This window comes from Zingiber officinale, chromosome 11A (assembly GCF_018446385.1).
Source record: "Zingiber officinale cultivar Zhangliang chromosome 11A, Zo_v1.1, whole genome shotgun sequence".
Classification (NCBI taxonomy): domain Eukaryota; kingdom Viridiplantae; phylum Streptophyta; class Magnoliopsida; order Zingiberales; family Zingiberaceae; genus Zingiber; species Zingiber officinale.
In genome coordinates, this window is record NC_056006.1 from 37637181 (window position 1) to 37653805 (window position 16625).

A 16625-nucleotide genomic window follows, 5' to 3' on the forward strand; every position below is an offset into this window, starting at 1 on the left:
ACTCCCCTACTCGACTTCGACCCATGTCGGTATTGCTACCGCTGCAAATCCCCGACTCCATCTTCCTCGCCGAGCCTCATCTACTGTCCGACCTGCCTCCTTCGCTCGTCCCGTTCATCCCAGGACTGCACGTCCATCCCGGCCTACTGCCCCTGTTCATCCCCGGGCCCCGCATACAGCCCGACCATTCACCCCGACGCCTCTTCAATCTATTAATCTTCCCCGTCCAACCTCCATCCTGGGTCACGGCCGCGGTCGAAGATCAGCCAACGTACCTTACGCCAGCCCTACCTTCAGAGAAGCTTCTCAGGCGGCTCGTCGGGCATGTTTTGTGAACGTGCCCGTCCAACATCCAGCCCGGGTCGCGGCCGCGGACGAAGATCAGCCAACGTACCTTACACCAGCCCTGCCTTCAGAGAAGCTTCTCAGGCGGCTCATCGGGCACGTTCTGTGAACGACCGCCTGAGTCGTGATGCGCCTTCTTCTTCTTGGTGTAGGGTTTGGATACCTTCCGAAGATTCTGATTCGCATGACCAGCCTTTGGCTCAGAGACTTCGCCATAGGGCCCCCGATCCTGTGCGGGCCCTTCCACTATTCCTCCACCTCCTGCAGCAACCACCTCCTCTCCTTCACCTCCTATTGCAACCACTTCTCCCATCCCGAGCCAGGCCGACGCTCCTCCTGCTCACCCGAGGCTCCGACCGAGCCTCCACTAGCTCAGCCTTCCACCTCACAACAGCATCGGAGCGCCAAAGCTGCCCCATCACATCACCCTTCATCAACTGCCTCACCTCCAAAGCCTTCTCATATGCCCCCTTCAGCTGCTTCCGGGTCAGCTACGGGACCCTCTGGCTCAGCCGCTGGGCCTTCACAGCCACCGCCACCTGTTCATCATCATTATCTTACCACTGCCCCTTCTGAGGCCGAATTAAGATCACGGTAGGATGTTCCCACCAGCTCCTTCACAATGAAAGGTCATTTGGTCACTTTGTGGGAAGAGAGTATGTAGCAGATGGAGCTCCTGCCGCCCCCGACCCAGATGGATAGATTCTCAGAACTGTATATCAAGGTAAGCTTCCATGATTACCGTAACTGTTATCCTCCCCGCTCTTATCAGATATTTTCTTTATATCCCAAGCCTGTGCAGAGTCTCTGATAATAAACCAGTCCTTCCATGTTGTTCATCATCAAAATAAGGTGTTGCGGGACATGGTAACTGAACTAGAGCTTCAATTAACTAACCCAGCGCAGGCTAGTCATGCCCTAAGAGCCGAAATAAAGGACCTGACTAAAAGCAAGACCCATCTGGAAGTATCCTTAGCACAGGCTAACCACAAGCTTAAAGGCCTTAAAGAAGAAAAAAGTCAGGTCGATGTCGTGCACCAGCAACGCATGGATCAACAAGCTTTGGTGCACCAACGAGCCATTGACCAGCTGACCCAGAAGCTACGTGCTGCCGAAACCCTAGCACAGGAGCAGGATAAGAAATTAAAATCTCAGGCAGCCCAATTAACATCTCAAGTAGTAGAACTTCTGACAGCTCGGACGGAACTGGCTCAAGCCTGGGCTACTGCTGAAGGAGTATCTACAGCCCTGGCCATCTATAAGGAAGGAGAGAATGATCGTTGTCAACAGAGCCGCACTTTGTATCTGCGCTCACCTAAATTTTGTACACAAGCAGGATAGCGTTTCTCCACATCTGTTATATATGGTGCGGTTGGGGCTCTGCAACAACTTTATGAACAGGGCTACTTAAATTCAGCTCCTCCTATTGAGTTTTTAGATCATGACCGGATCCTTAAAGAGATTCCGGATGATGTCTTTGCTCCTTTCAAATGATCATTGTTGACTATCTGTACATAATGTGATTTAATGACTTTCTGTGTAATGTTTTATTACTCTTCTTCCTACACATCCACTAGTACTGTGAGGTTTACTTGGCTAGAATTTTCTAATTTGTCAAAAGAAATATTTGGATATACAATTTCCGCTCTAACATATCCTCCGCACTATCTGGTCTACTTTTAGCCCCGGCCTATTACCCCGATCTGTCAAACATGTGCTAGCCCGGCCTATTCTCCTTTATATGCTTCTTTAAACTCAGTAAGGTCGTAGGTAGTTAGCGCTCCATGGTCGATCTAACTTTTTACCTTGGTCATCTTGTAAATAATATGCTCTGGATGATAATTTTTTGATGACTTTGTAAGTCCCATCCCACTGGGGTGCTAACTTGGTCACTTTCCCCACGGGTTTAACTCGCTTCCAGACCAGATCTCCTTCCCCAAAGAAACGAGGGACCACCTTCTTATCATAATTCTGCCTCATTCTCTGTCGATATGCCTCTAGCCGGGCTGCTGCCTTGTCGCGGGTTTCACTAATGAGGTCTAGCTCGGCCATCCGTCGCTCAGCGTTCTCTTCATCATACAGAACTCTTCTAGTTGAAGGCACCCTGATCTCCACAGGTACCAATGCTTCACTACCGTAGACCAGATGGAATGGAGTGAGGCCTGCTCTTTCTCGTGGTGTTGTGCGGTAGGTCCAAAGAACACTTTGTACTCGTCTACCCAATCTCCTCTAGCATCATCTAGCTTGACTTTAAGTCCTCGTACAATTTCTCGATTGATCACCACGGTCTGCCCATTACTTTGAAGATAATCTACGGAGGTGAAGGCATGTACGATGCCAAATCCCAGACACCAGGCTTGGATCTTCCGACCCAGAAACTGTCTCCCGTTATCTGATACCAACTTGTGGGGTATACCAAATCTGCATAGAATGTTTCTCTATAAAAATTAAATAACTGCTCCTTCAGTAATTCTGGCCAGAGCTTCCGCTTCCACCCACTTTGAGAAGTAGTCTACAGCTACCAGCAGGAATCTCCTTTGGTCGGGTGCCATAGGGAAAGGTCCGACAATATCCATACCCCACTGATCAAAGGGGCAAGAAACCATAGACGTCTTTAACGCTGAGGTAGGTGTATGTGTCAGATTTTGATGTTTTTGACAAGATAGACAAGTGTTCACCAACTGGTGAGCATCTTTTTGCAGAGTAGGCCAGAAATACCCAGCCAGCAGCACTTTATGAGCAAGGGTTCGACCTCCTGCATGACTGCCACAGCATCCTAAGTGCATCTCTCGCAAGACCCGATCAGCTTCTTCTATACTTATACATTTGAGTAAAGGTCGAGAGAACGCCCACTTGTATAGTTGATCACCTACCATAGTGTATGCATGGACCTTTTTCTTGATTAGCTGCGCTTGTTCCAGGTCTGTGGGCAAGGTGCCCTGTTGAAGATAACTAATCATAGGTGTCCGCCAGTCAATAATCCCGTCCTTATTGTTTTGCAAGTCTATCTGGGCTATTGGCCTATCCAACACCCACGTGGTCAGGGGGCTGGCCATCTTGGCTAACTCATCAGCCTTACCATTCTCAGATCTGGGGATCTTGCTTATAATGACCTCCTTGAATTCTTGCTTCATTTTCTCATAGACCTCCTGATATATTTATAACCTGTCGCTATTGATCCCAAAGTTGCTAACTACTTGTTGAGTTACTAGTTGGGAGTCCGAATAAATGATAACTCGGGCAGGTCCTACATGTCAAGCTGCTTGCAGGTCTGCCAATAAAGTTTCATATTCTGCCTCATTATTAGTGGCTCTAAAGTTTAGCTGCATGGCCAGCTGCAAAACATCTTCCTGAGGAGATATCAGAAGAACTCCCACACCGCTCCCCTGACGTGTAGCTGATCCATCTACATATACTTTCCAAGTCTCCTCTGAGTCAGGTTGATGAATCTCGGTCAGGAAATCAACCAAGGCCTGTGCCTTAATAGCGGTTCGAGGTTGATACACGATATTATATTCTCCCAATTCGGTTGCCCATTTGATGAGTTGGCCTGCAACTTCAACGTTGGTTAGAGCTTTGCCCATCGTACTGTTGGTCGGACCGTAATAGGATACGCCAAAAAGTAAGGCCGCAGATGTCGAGCCATAAGTACCAATCCATAAACCAATTTTTCCAGGGCTTTGTATCGAGACTCAGCCCCTTTTAGTAAATGACTGAAAAAATACACCGGTCTCTGATAAACATCATTTTGTATTGATATTTTGATTCATATAAGCATATCAGTTGATCTTCTCATGTGTTAATTCCACATTTATATCATATTTCATGAATTGCATTCATTTATGGACTTAATTATAAATTATATCATATTTGAGGTATTTGATGCTAATATTTGGTTATATTCTTTGTATGCATCAAAGGGCAAGGACTCTAGTTTGATCAACTAAGATTGAGTTCAAATCTGAGCTTAAATAAGGAGATCCAGCTCTGGAACAATCTTAGTCGTTCATCCAAGATCAGAGTAGATCTAAGACATTCGTGAAGAATCTAGTCCATCTAAGACAAGGGGAAGTAGATCACAACCAGTGATCAAGATCTGAAGATTTGGCTCGGATTTGGAGCAATTTACACCGTTGGATCAATCCGAAGCAATTTCAACCATTGACTCAGATTTCAGATCTGATTTAAATGGGAAATGAGAAGCTATAGGATCTTCGTCAATTCTTCTTCTCCTTGTGTCAAAACAGAGGAAGCTTGCTCCGGCGATCTTCTTCCTCGATCCATTCCACCACCGGCGGTCAAGAGAGGTCAAAGGCATCCCTTCCTCCGGTCATCAGCCATCTTCCAGCCGGCGACGCCATCTCAACCATCTGAACACCAATTTCTGCCACGACTTCGTACGAGGAAGAAGAAGCAAAGAAGGAGAAGCAATTCGGTGGTTTGAGCCAATTCCTTTGTCTTCCGGCCGATTATCTTCCTTTCTTGAAGCTCCGCACCCATCTCTGATTGAAGCTTTGCCGATCATCAACAACGCTGAGTTACTCTGTTTATCTTCATCACTGAGTTCTTCATCCGATGCACACCAAATCCAAGCTAGGGTTTCTCCAGTTTGATTAGTGTGAATCCTCTGAATGCTAGTTTCTTCATCTCTGTTTGAATTTTAGTTTTGTTGTAGTTGATCAATGCATAATTGATTCAAATTCTCTTGTTATTGCTTTGAAACCTTTAGTTAAGATCATTGTTCTTGATGTCTGATCAATTTAGATTTTGCATAATTGTTGCATTAGGTTATTCTTGTTTGTTATTTCTTTCAATTCAGTAGTTTAGATTAGTTAACTTCTTTGTTTGTTAATTTCCATGAGTTGAATTTACAAATGTAGCTTAGTTTTAGGTCCTTACTTCTTTTCTTTGTTCAAAAGTCAATTCTGAAATCCCCAATTTATCCAGAAAATCCCAAGCCAACAATAATTGATCCTAAGACTATCATTTTACCGTTTACATTCGTTGGGAGACGACCCGAGTCATCTCTATGCTACATTAGTATAGAATGAATTCGGTCACTTAATTCTTTTGATACCCATTTTGCGACAAAATTAGGGTTTATCAGTCTCTGTACATTATCTTGCTCTTTCACTAGTACTGCCCCCACGACTTCGGGGGTAGATGATATGTAGACCTAGAGCAGTTCCCCTGTGATGGGTTAAAACAGGGAAGGCAGTGTCTCCAGATAGGTTTTTAATTCTTTAAAGGCCCGTGTGCATTCCTCATCCCGCTAGAACTTAGCAACTTCGCTTTGTTTGCCGCTCTGGAAATAAACCGAGACAAGGTTGTTATCCTGCCCACCAGTTTCTAAGCCTCCTTCAATTTCTGGGGAGCCTTCATATCCCGGAGTACTCGGACTTTCTCTGGATTGGCTTCAATTCCCCGTTTAGTGACAAGATAGCCCAAGAACTTCCCTCCCTAAGCTCCAAAGAGGCACTTCAAACGATTTAATTTCAATCCATATTATCGCAAGGTGCCACAGGTCTTCTCCACATCAGATATTAGATTCGTGGACCGGAGGGATTTGATAAGTATGTCGTCTACATATACCTCCACGTTGCGCCCGGCCTACTTCCGGAAGATCTTGTCCATCATTCTTTGATATGTAGCTCCAGCATTCCTGAGCCCAAAAGGCATGACCGTGTAACAAAAGGAACCATCGGTCGTGATGAAACTAACCTTTTCTTGATCTTCCGCGGCTAAGGGGATTTGATGATACCCATGATAAGCATCCAGCATACAGATTCTTTCACAACCTGTCGTTAAATCCACCAGCTGATCAATCCTTGGCAGGGGGTAGCAATCTTTAGGGATGACTTTATTGAGATCTCTGAAGTCTATGCAGACCCTCCATTTGTTATTGGGTTTTGCTACCAAGACTACATTGGAAAGCTAAGATGGGAATTACACTTCGTGAACATGTCCTGCCTTCCTGAGCTGGTCCACTTTAGCTCTGATAATTTTATTTTGGTCGGTCAAGAAATTCCTCTTCTTCTGCTTCACAGGTCGGGCGTCTAGTAGAAGATGCAACTTGTGCTCAGTTACCTCCGGCCTGACCCCAGGTAATTCTTCAATGGACCAGGCGAAGACATCCCTATTACGAGTCAAACATTGAACCAGTTCCTCTTTGAGCTCTGGAGGTAAGTCGCTTGCCATGCGAGTGAGACTTTCTGGGCATTTCAGGTAGAGCTGGACTTCTTCCCAAGGGATAGACTCTTCAGCAAAAGGCAAGGGTTCTTCTTGGATGGCATGCATAGCCCCATCTTACGTTCTATGGGCTTTGCGAGCTTCTACCTTGACCATGTCAATGTAGCACCTCCGAGAGACTCGTTGTTCACCTCTAACTTCTTCAACTTGATCACCAACCGGGAACTTGATCTTCTGATGAAATGTAGAAACGACTGCCCAGAATTAATGCAAGGTCGGTCGACCCAAAATGACATTGTAAGAGGAGGGCGAGTCCACTACGAGGAAAGTGCTCCTCCTGGTTCTGACCAATGGTTCACTTCCCAAGGATATAGCTAAGTTGATCTGGCCCATGGGTCTTACTTCATTGCCAGTGAAACCATATAGGGAGGTAGCCACTGGCTGTAGCTCACTGGCGTCGATCTACATTTCTTCGAAAGTTGATCGGAATAAAACATTTACCGAGCTACCCGTATCCATAAAGACTCTAGCCATACGACTGTTGGCTATGATCGCCTTGATGATGAGAGCGTCATCATGGGCCAGCTCCAGTCCTTCCAGGTCCTGCGGTCTAAAACTGATGACCGGGCCGGCAGCTTGCTCCCGGCTACACCCTATAGCATGAATTTCTAACCGGTGCTCATGAGATTTACGTGCTCGGCCTGAATCCCCATCAGTGGGACCTCTAGAGATCATGCCTATATCTCTTATTGCTGCGTTGCCCCAATTTTCTACCACACGGGCTCCTTCTGTTTCTCTAACGTGCCCTAGTGGTTGTATGCTTGGTCCCTCTTGCTCAGTTTGGGGTCGGCCAGCCTATCCTATCGCATTGCGCCGCTCCTCTATCATTCGCTGAACTTGAGGAACTAACTCTGGTGGCGGTAAACCCATCTCAGCAGCACCCCGGGCATCCCGGGCGAATTGGTAGCAGTCATTGGTAGCGTGCATATGGGATCGGTGGTACGTGCAATAGCGTGGTCCCCAAGGTCCAGGTCAGGGGACCTGAATTGCAGCTACCCGTGGCACCGGTCGGGCATCCTGACCAGGGTGGAAAGTGGGTCGGGCATCCCGAGCACATGGGAGAGGCTGAGCAGGTGGCGGAGGTACTCTTCTCTCTGGTCGGTTTATAGCAGAAGGTGGCTTGTCTGCCTTCTTTCGCGCCGCCTACGCTTCCTCCACATTGATATAGCTGGCCGCCTTTTCCAACATCTCATTGAAATTCATTACGGGATTCCTAATGAGATCCCTGAAGAACTCTCCTTCAGTTAACCCATGGGAGAAGGCGCTCATGAGTATTTCGGATGTGGCTGAAGGAACATCCAGAGCCACCTGATTGAAGCGCTTAATATAGCTTCTCAATGGCTCCGCAGACCCCTGCTTGAGGGCAAACAAGCAGTGATCTGTCTTTTGATATTTCCTGCTGCTAGCGAAGTGGTGCAGGAAGACACTCTTGAAGTCAGCAAAACAGGTGATGGCCCCATGTGGCAGTCCATCAAACCATTTTTGGGCAGAACCCGATAAAGTATTCAGGAATACGCGACATTTAACAGTGTCGCTATATTGATGTAACAGGGTTGCATTCCTGAATTTGCGAAGATGATCTTCAGGATCCTTACTGCCGTCGTATTCCCCAATAGCAGGGGGTGGTACCCTTTAGGCAACCTTTCTTCCAATATTTTGGAAGAAAAGGGGATTTTCTCTTCCTGCTCCGATCGGTGTTCCTCACGGGGAATGATAGATTTCCCTTTCTTGAAGTCCCTAGGTAAAAACTCTCGGCCACCGAGACTTGTGGCTGCTCTTTGCGGCTATAACACCCAGGGTCTGGTTGATAGTACCCCTGGCCTGGCTCTCTGTACAAGGCGGGGGAGAATTCCAGAGGTTGTTTTCTCTTAGAGCCCTGGTTTGAGGCGTGAGTAGGCTCTTTGGAGACATCCGGTAGCTTTTTTGGTCAGGAAGCAGTTGTTTGTTGTTTGCTTTTCTGAGGCAGCCCTCTTCTTCACCTCCTTGAAGAGCTCGTACTCTCCAGCAGTCATGGTCACGTTAATTCATCCCGAGTCCTCCATGTTGGTGCAACCTTAGGTCAAGGTTGACCTGGTTGACCTGACTCGAGTTGACCTGACTCGAGTTGTATTTTGATGTTTGACTTAGGAAGATTGTCGGTGCAACCTTAGGTCAAGGTTGACCTAGTTGAGTTGCATGTTGATGTTTGACACTCGTGGAAGAGTTGTATTCTTGATATGGGACAAGAATAGATGTTTGGGAGATTGTTGGTGCAACCTTAGGTCAAGGTTGACCTGGTTGACCTGATTCGGGAAAAAGTCCAAGTATGGAGACTTGGCACTGGAAAAGTTCAAACAGGAGCTTGGCACGCGAAAAGTTCAAGTATGGAGACTTGGCATGGGAAAAGTCCAAGTATGGAGACTTGGCACTGGAAAAGTCCAAGTATGGAGACTTGGCACGGAAAAGTCCTAACTGGGATGTTAGGCAGTGTGGAAAGTCCTAGTGAGTGAAGCCAGGCAGTGGGAAAGTCCTAACTGGGATGTTAGGCAGTTGAAAAGTCCTGGTGAGTGAAGCCAGGAAATCCTGGTGAGTGAATCCAGGTGAAAATCCTAGTGAGTGAAGCTAGGTGAAGGTGAAAGTCCTGTGAGTGAAGCCAGGCATTGGAAATCCTGGTGAGTGAAGCTGTGAAAATCCTAGTGAGTGAAGCTAGGTGAATGAGAAAGTCCTAACTGGATGTTAGGCGTTGGAAAGTCCTGAGTGAAGGTTAGGCGGGAAATCCTGGTGAGTGAAGCCGGTGAAAACCCTAGTGAGTGAAGCTAGGTGAAAGTCCTCGTGAGTGAAGCCGGGCAAGGGAAAATACAGATAGATCAAGGGTGATCGGACATCTGGTGATGGGAAGTCCAAGTAGGTCATAGGAGTGATCGGATACTTGGTACGGAGAGAAAAGTCTAAGTGGGTAAAAGGGATTGACCGGACACTTAGCGGGAGTCCTAGCAGGTCAAGGAGTGACCGGATGCTAGGCGCAATGTACCAACAGTCAAGATTGACCAGATGTTGGTTTGGACTTGGTTTGGGCGAAAACAATGAGTCGGATCGATCCGGTGATCGATCCAAAGGATACTGAGAATATTCGATCGGTCCGGTGACCGATCGAACACATCAGAGCATCTGTGTGTTAACCGATCGGTCCGGTGACCGATCGGGAGTGGTCGAACAGGAGCGAGGCGCAAGATGGGCTGATCGGTCCGGGACCGATCAGATAAAGCCCTGATCGGTCCCCCGGACGATCAGAGCCTCGATCGGTCCATGGACCGATCGGGAACAGAAGCGAAGGAGGAGGGAATGGATCGGTCTGTGGACCGATCCACATGGAGCCTGATCGGTCCACAGACCGATCCAGGCACTAGCCGTTGCGACGCAACGGCTAGATTTCTTCTGTGTTTCTTCGTTTTCTTCGCAGGTTATAAAAGGAGGGCTGCTGCTGCGAGCCTCTCTCTCTCTTCTTCTTCCTTCTTCCTGTTCTTGGTGCTGCTAAGCTTGCTGTTGAGCTTTGTTGAGCTGCTTTGAAGCTTCGCGTGAGCTTCTGGCTGGGTCACCTGCTGTTGTAGGCGCTTGGAAGCGGCTGCTTCTTCCAGTCGAAGAGAAGGCAAGAAAGTTTACATTTGTATTGTACTTTATTTCTTGTTTTCCTTGTACTCTTTTCTTGCTGTTGCAAGAAGTTTCTGTGGCGAGGTTTCTCCACCCAGAAGGAGTGTTTTTATTAGCCGGTTTTCCGGGGACTCATCCACCGACGGATTGATTGGGTTCGTCCACCTTACGGACACGCCGAGGAGTAGGAGCATCATCTCCGAACCTCGTACATCGCTGTGTTAAGGTTTGATATTCTTCCTTTCGTTTCTATTTTATTTTTCCGCTGCGCTAACGAATTGTAGGAAGAAACGAGTGATTTGGGGCGGCTATTCACACCCCCCCTCTCTAGCCGAGTACGTAGGATCCTAACAAGTGGTATCAGAGCGAGGTCGCTCTTCGTTGGATCAACACCCGGGGGAGCACGAGCTAGAGATGGATCAACTCGGAGAAGACATCACAATTCCACCTTTCTACGATCGCGACGACTTCGCGTTTTGGAAGGTAAGAATGAAATATTTTCTTATGACTAACCTTGAAAATTGGAGTTGTGTTCAATTAGGGTTCAAGCCTCCGATGGACAAGAAAGGAGAAACCCTAGAGAAGAAGAAGTGGACCAAGGAACAAGTCCACCAATCCCTAGTCAACGACGAGGTAATGAAAATATTTGAATTCTCATTACCTAACGATATATTGTGTAAGATAGGTGGTTACAACAATGCCAAGGAATTGTGGAACAATTTGGCCAAGTTCCATGAGGGGAGCTCCACTTCAAGTAATGAAGAGGAGTCAAGTGAGCTAAGTAGCTCACTTCATGGAGATGTGGATTTAGAAGTTGAGGGCCACTCAACATCTAAAGAAGAAGAGGAGAGTTCTTCCTCAAGTACGGAGCAAGAAGAAGAAGCTTCTACCTCCGAAGGGATGAAGAAGAGAGCTTTCATCCATCCTCAAACCTAGGTAACTCAAGCATTTTAATTTCTAGCAAATTACACATAATGTGCTTTGAGTGTAGGGAATTTGGACATTACAAGAGTAAATGTCCAAAGAGGGTTAGAAAGACTCCACCAGCGCCCAAGATCAAGGAAGCCGGAGTCCCGATACGCAAGAACAAGGAGCACGTGGTGTGCTTCCAATGCAAGCGAAGGGGACATTATCGGAGCCAATGTCCGAGGGGGAGGCAACCTCACAAGGACAAGAAGACGAGCACATCGATAGGGGGAGCTAAGGCAAACCCTAAGGTAATCTCTAAGGCTCATTTTTGCAATTCAAATAGAACACATGCTAGTAGTTTGATTGCGATTGTTAACAATAATGATAAGCATGATAATTATAGAAATCGATACACATGCTTAGGTGCCAAACATGCGAGCCTAGATAAGGATAATACTAGGAAAGCCAACCCTAGGATCAACTCATCTAAGGTTAAGGATAACCTAGGTAGAAATCCCAAATCATCTAGACATATGCCTAGGAATACCTCAAAGACAAATGACAAGTTAAAACTTGAGGTATTAGAGAAGGAAAATCAAGTCTTGAGGTCAAGACTTGATACTTTGGAAAAGGCTCTTAAGAACTTGGAGAAGTCATCTCTAGGGTTTAAGGGTCAAAAACCAAAGTCCAAGGACAAGAAAGGTTTGGGTCACAAACCTAAGTCCCAAATGGTCAAGCCCACTTATCACAATGTTCCATTCGATTATGGAACAAAATCTAGGGCTAGGAAGACCATCACCAAGGTCACAAGGGGAGTCACCCCTAGAGTTGATCTTGATGAGTCCCAAATGACCAAGGTTTTAAAGTCTAGGAGGGTCATTAGGAGGGTTGCTAGGGAAGTCATCCCTAGTGAATATTTAGTGAACCCAATGAGCTCCAATAGGTATTGGGTTCCTAGGAGCATCTTCTCTACCCCATAAATGGATTAGAGAGTGTCAACTCCAATAAGAAGGGTAGTTAACCCAACTTTGAGGAAATTGACACTCAAGGAGCATTTTCAAGGTTTTGTGAACCTTTGAAAATGAAAAGGAATTATCGTTTACTCCTTGAAGAGTAAATTGTGCCATATTTGAAAAATATCGATTTTAATCTTATTTGGCACAATTTAAGAAAACCTAGAGAAATACCATAATTAGGATTTTGGTTTTCTCTTAGGGATATATGGGCAATCTAGGGTTAGATTTTAAGTTAGCCAAGGCTAAGGATACTTAGATAGGGAATTTAGGTATTTTATTTGTGCTAACTTGCCATGATTGGTTGCCATATGCCATGCCATGACATCATATTTATTTTATTATCATTTGAAATGTCATGATAATGCTTAGGTTATCTATATGTCATGTTTATTTAAGTTTTCAAACTTTATGCCATGACATCATGACATTGGCACATGTTTTTACTTATGATATCATTTTATGCCATGTCATCATCTCTTGCATTAATAATCAATGAAATTGATTTAAGGATGAAAAACACATTTTGATATTGAGATCAAATTTGTGTTTAGAAAATGCATGAGACCTTAGTCTAAGATACCTAAACCCATATCTCACATCAACATTGACTTGGATGTATTTGATACACTTTAGATGTATGTGAGATATTAGGATCATGAGTTAGGATCAAGGTGCATAGTTTTTGTACCTAGATGAGCCTAATTCAAGAAATGGAGGATCATAGGGAAAGCTTGTGTACAAGTCATGTACATTTAGCCCTAAGATTATGGTCCTAAATTAAAAGGTTTAAAATCATTTTAAAATTGATTTGAAAAACCTTGATGAAGCTTTCCTAGTGATAGCATTCATCATTGAACATTGTGATACAAAGTTGAGTTAAACTTGAACTATTTCAAAGTTTTAGAACTTTGTATCAAGATTGAAAAATGGAAGTTATTTTCATAGAAAACTATTTTTCCATGATAGTATATGTTATGAGGAATGTATCCTTAAAATTTCACAATTTTTGAATTTTCTGGAATTTTCTAGGAGTTTCTGAATTTCGGGAAGAAAAATCTGAAATCGCTATTTCAGAGTCTGGATCGGTCACGGGACCGATCCAGGGAAGTCCTGATCGGTCTGGGGACCGATCAATGACGAAACCGATCCAGTGAGATCCAGTAGCACGAGTGCGATCTGGTGAAGGGCTGATCGGTCTGGGGACCGATCAGAGCGTGCCGAATTTCTGATTTTTCAGCTGTTGTCTAAAATTTCAGTTATGGAAATGGTGTTTTGTGGATTTCTAAAGGTTTGGAACTCACAAAGACATTGTTGGTGCAATGGTCAAGGGGGAGTTAACCTTTAGGGGGAGTTTTACCTAATTGTCAAGGGGGAGTTGACTTTTAGGGGGAGTTTTTACTCCTTAAGACTTTTGAGGATTAGTGATATGGGATTATCACTAAGTTGATTGTTGAGTTTAGTATCAAGGGGGAAATTAAGAGTTTCAATGAAAGGTATGGGACTTTCATTAGGAAGAAACTCTTGACCTTGATACCCTCTTTTTCCTTTTTGATGTGTGTCAAAAAGGGGAGAATTATCATTGGAGAACCCTAGGTTATCGGGTTAACCTAAGGGGAGAATGTCCAGAGAATGTTCAAGGAAAGAACATTGGACATTGGAAGATGATTGGAAAACCTAAGTTAGGTTATCGGGTTAACCTAACTTGATTATGGGTTTTGTCAAACATCAAAAAGGGGGAGATTGTTGGTGCAACCTTAGGTCAAGGTTGACCTGGTTGACCTGACTCGAGTTGACCTGACTCGAGTTGTATTTTGATGTTTGACTTAGGAAGATTGTCGGTGCAACCTTAGGTCAAGGTTGACCTAGTTGAGTTGCATGTTGATGTTTGACACTCGTGGAAGAGTTGTATTCTTGATATGGGACAAGAATAGATGTTTGGGAGATTGTTGGTGCAACCTTAGGTCAAGGTTGACTTGGTTGACCTGATTCGGGAAAAAGTCCAAGTATGGAGACTTGGCACGGAAAAGTTCAAACAGGGAGCTTGGCACGCGAAAAGTCCAAGTATGGAGACTTGGCACGGAAAAGTCCAAGTATGGAGACTTGGCACGGAAAAGTCCAAGTATGGAGCTTGGCACGGGAAAAGTCCAAGCAGGGAGTTTGGCAAGGGGGAAAGTCCGGTGAGTGAAGCAGGCATGGGAAAGTCCTATGGATGTTAGGCGTTTGAAAGTCCCGGTGAGTGAAGCCAGGCAATGGAAATCTTGGTGAGTGAATCCAGGTGAAAATCCTAGTGAGTGAAGCTAGGTGAAGGTGAAAGTCCTGGTGAGTGAAGCCAGGCATTCGGGAAAATCCTGGTGAGTGAAGCCAGGTGAAAATCCTAGTGAGTGAAGCTAGGTGAATGAGAAAGTCCTAACTGGGATGTTAGGCAGTTGGAAAGTCCTGGTGAGTGAAGCCAGGCAGTTGTGGAAATCCTGGTGAGTGAAGCCAGGTGAAAACCCTAGTGAGTGAAGCTAGGTGAAAGTCCTGGTGAGTGAAGCCGGGCAAGGGAAAATCCAGATGGATCAAGGGTGATCGGACATCTGGTGATGGGAAGTCCAAGTAGGTCATAGGAGTGATCGGATACTTGGTACGGAGAGAAAAGTCTAAGTGGGTAAAAGGGATTGACCGGACACTTAGCGGGGAGTCCTAGCAGGTCAAGGGAGTGACCGGATGCTAGGCGCAATGTACCAACAGGTCAAGATTGACCAGATGTTGGTTTGGACTTGGTTTGGGCGAAAACCATGAGCTGGATCGATCTGGTGATCGATCCAGTGATACCGAGATATTCTGATCGGTCCGGTGATCGATCAAGCATGCTGAATTTGGTGAATTTCGACGGTGGTCCGAGAGTCGATCAGAAGCCGAACAGGAGCGAGGCGCAAGATGGGCTGATCGGTCTGGGGACCGATCAGCACAAAGCCTGATCGGTCCCCGGACCGATCAGGAGGTTCCCTGATCGGTCCATGGACCGATCAGGGACGGAACAGAAGCGAAGGAGGAGGGAATGGATCGGTCTGTGGACCGATCCACATGGAGCCTGATCGGTCCACGGATCGATCCAGGCACTAGCCGTTGCGACGCAACGGCTAGATTTCTTCTGTGTTTCTTCGTTTTTCCTTCGCAGGTTATAAAAGGAGGGCTGCTGCTGCGGGCCTCTCTCTCTGTTCTTCTTCCTTCTTCCTGTTCTTGGTGCTGCTAAGCTTGCTGTTGAGCTTTGTTGAGCTGCTTTGAAGCTTCGCGTGAGCTTCTGGCTGGGTCACCTGCTGTTGTAGGCGCTTGGAAGCGGCTGCTTCTTCCAGTCGAAGAGAAGGCAAGAAAGTTTACATTTGTATTGTACTTTATTTCTTGTTTTCCTTGTACTCTTTTCTTGCTGTTGCAAGAAGTTTCTGTGGCGAGGTTTCTCCACCCAGAAGGAGTGTTTTTATTAGCCGGTTTTCCGGGGACTCATCCACCGATGGATTGATTGGGTTCGTCCACCTTACGGACACGCCGAGGAGTAGGAGCATCATCTCCGAACCTCGTACATCGCTGTGTTAAGGTTTGATATTCTTCCTTTCGTTTCTATTTTATTTTTCCGCTGCGCTAACGAATTGTAGGAAGAAACGAGTGATTTGGGGCGGCTATTCACACCCCCTCTCTCTAGCCGAGTACGTAGGATCCTAACACTCCATCGTTACATTCTGGAATAGGCTGTTGTGTTCTCACAGACGGCGCCAAATTTGATCCCATCCGGAAGCTGAGTCGGACGAAGGCGGGCCTGGATGTACTGGAAGTTGACGGAAAGTCACCGCAGAGTCTGATCTACCTGGCACCCCTCGGAATGGCTAGCACGAGCGGATGATGAAGGAAGATGATCAGGATGATGACACTGCAACTCTGCGCACACTCAGACGAGCCCACGAGTCGTTAGAGACCAGAAACCAGGGAAAAAGTCCTCGGGTCAGGCCCTTCAACGCACAAGTCAGGTCCTTTTTCCCTAGAAAGCACAGAGAAAGGACGAAAAGTAAAGACTAGTGAGAAAAATGACGAGTGAGCGTACCTGCATAAGGGACAAAGCATCCCTTTTTATACTGCAACGGATGTTTCTGGGACTTGGCGGGTGTCAGGGAATGTCGGCTGCCAGGCTTTGTCTGGCGGTGATTAACATGTGGCACTTCCTAATAGGTCAGTGGCAAAACCAAAGGCGTAGTGAGCCCCGACTGTTAGCATATTCCCTGACACACTAATTATTCTCTGACATTCTCTGACAGGCGGTTACGATTCCCCGGCTTGTTTGTCCTATAGTGCCTGGACGCTGGGTCTGCATTCCAAGATCTGTACTCCGACTTGCTTCTCTGTATTCTGTTATCCGTGGTTCGTTTGTCCTTACCTGTGCGCTAGGCTTGTATCCCGACCTGCCTTTGTCAGCTGTTATCCATAGCCTGTACGTTCCGACCTGTACGC

The 16625-nt window shown here is 46.1% G+C and overlaps 2 protein-coding genes across 2 annotated transcripts; one reads left to right on the forward strand and one right to left on the reverse strand.

Annotated features, from left to right (window-relative positions):
• Nucleotides 1-472: 472 nt before the first annotated feature.
• LOC122031345 (probable pathogenesis-related protein ARB_02861) lies at nt 473-943 on the forward strand. Its single transcript, XM_042590468.1, has one exon. The coding sequence runs from the start codon at nt 473-475 to the stop codon at nt 941-943; it is 471 nt and encodes a 156-aa protein (XP_042446402.1).
• A 6794-nt stretch (nt 944-7737) lies between these two features.
• On the reverse strand, nt 7738-8606 carry LOC122031346. Its single transcript, XM_042590469.1, has 2 exons — nt 8548-8606; nt 7738-8224 (listed from the first exon to the last, which is right to left on the reverse strand). The coding sequence occupies exons 1-2, from the start codon at nt 8604-8606 to the stop codon at nt 7738-7740; spliced, it is 546 nt and encodes a 181-aa protein (XP_042446403.1).
• Between the last annotated feature and the right edge of the window lie 8019 nt (nt 8607-16625).

What these genes read in the sequence shown, in the direction of transcription:
- LOC122031345 (XM_042590468.1), top strand. Translation starts at nt 473, where the DNA reads ATGCGCCTTCTTCTTCTTGGTGTAGGGTTTGGATACCTTCCGAAGATT.
- LOC122031346 (XM_042590469.1), bottom strand. Translation starts at nt 8,606, where the DNA reads ATGACTGCTGGAGAGTACGAGCTCTTCAAGGAGGTGAAGAAGAGGGCT. An exon ending in AAGAGGGCTGCCTCAGAAAA is followed by an intron (nt 8,225 to 8,547) that starts GCAAACAACAAA and finishes GGTTGCCTAAAG; the next exon opens with GGTACCACCCCCTGCTATTG.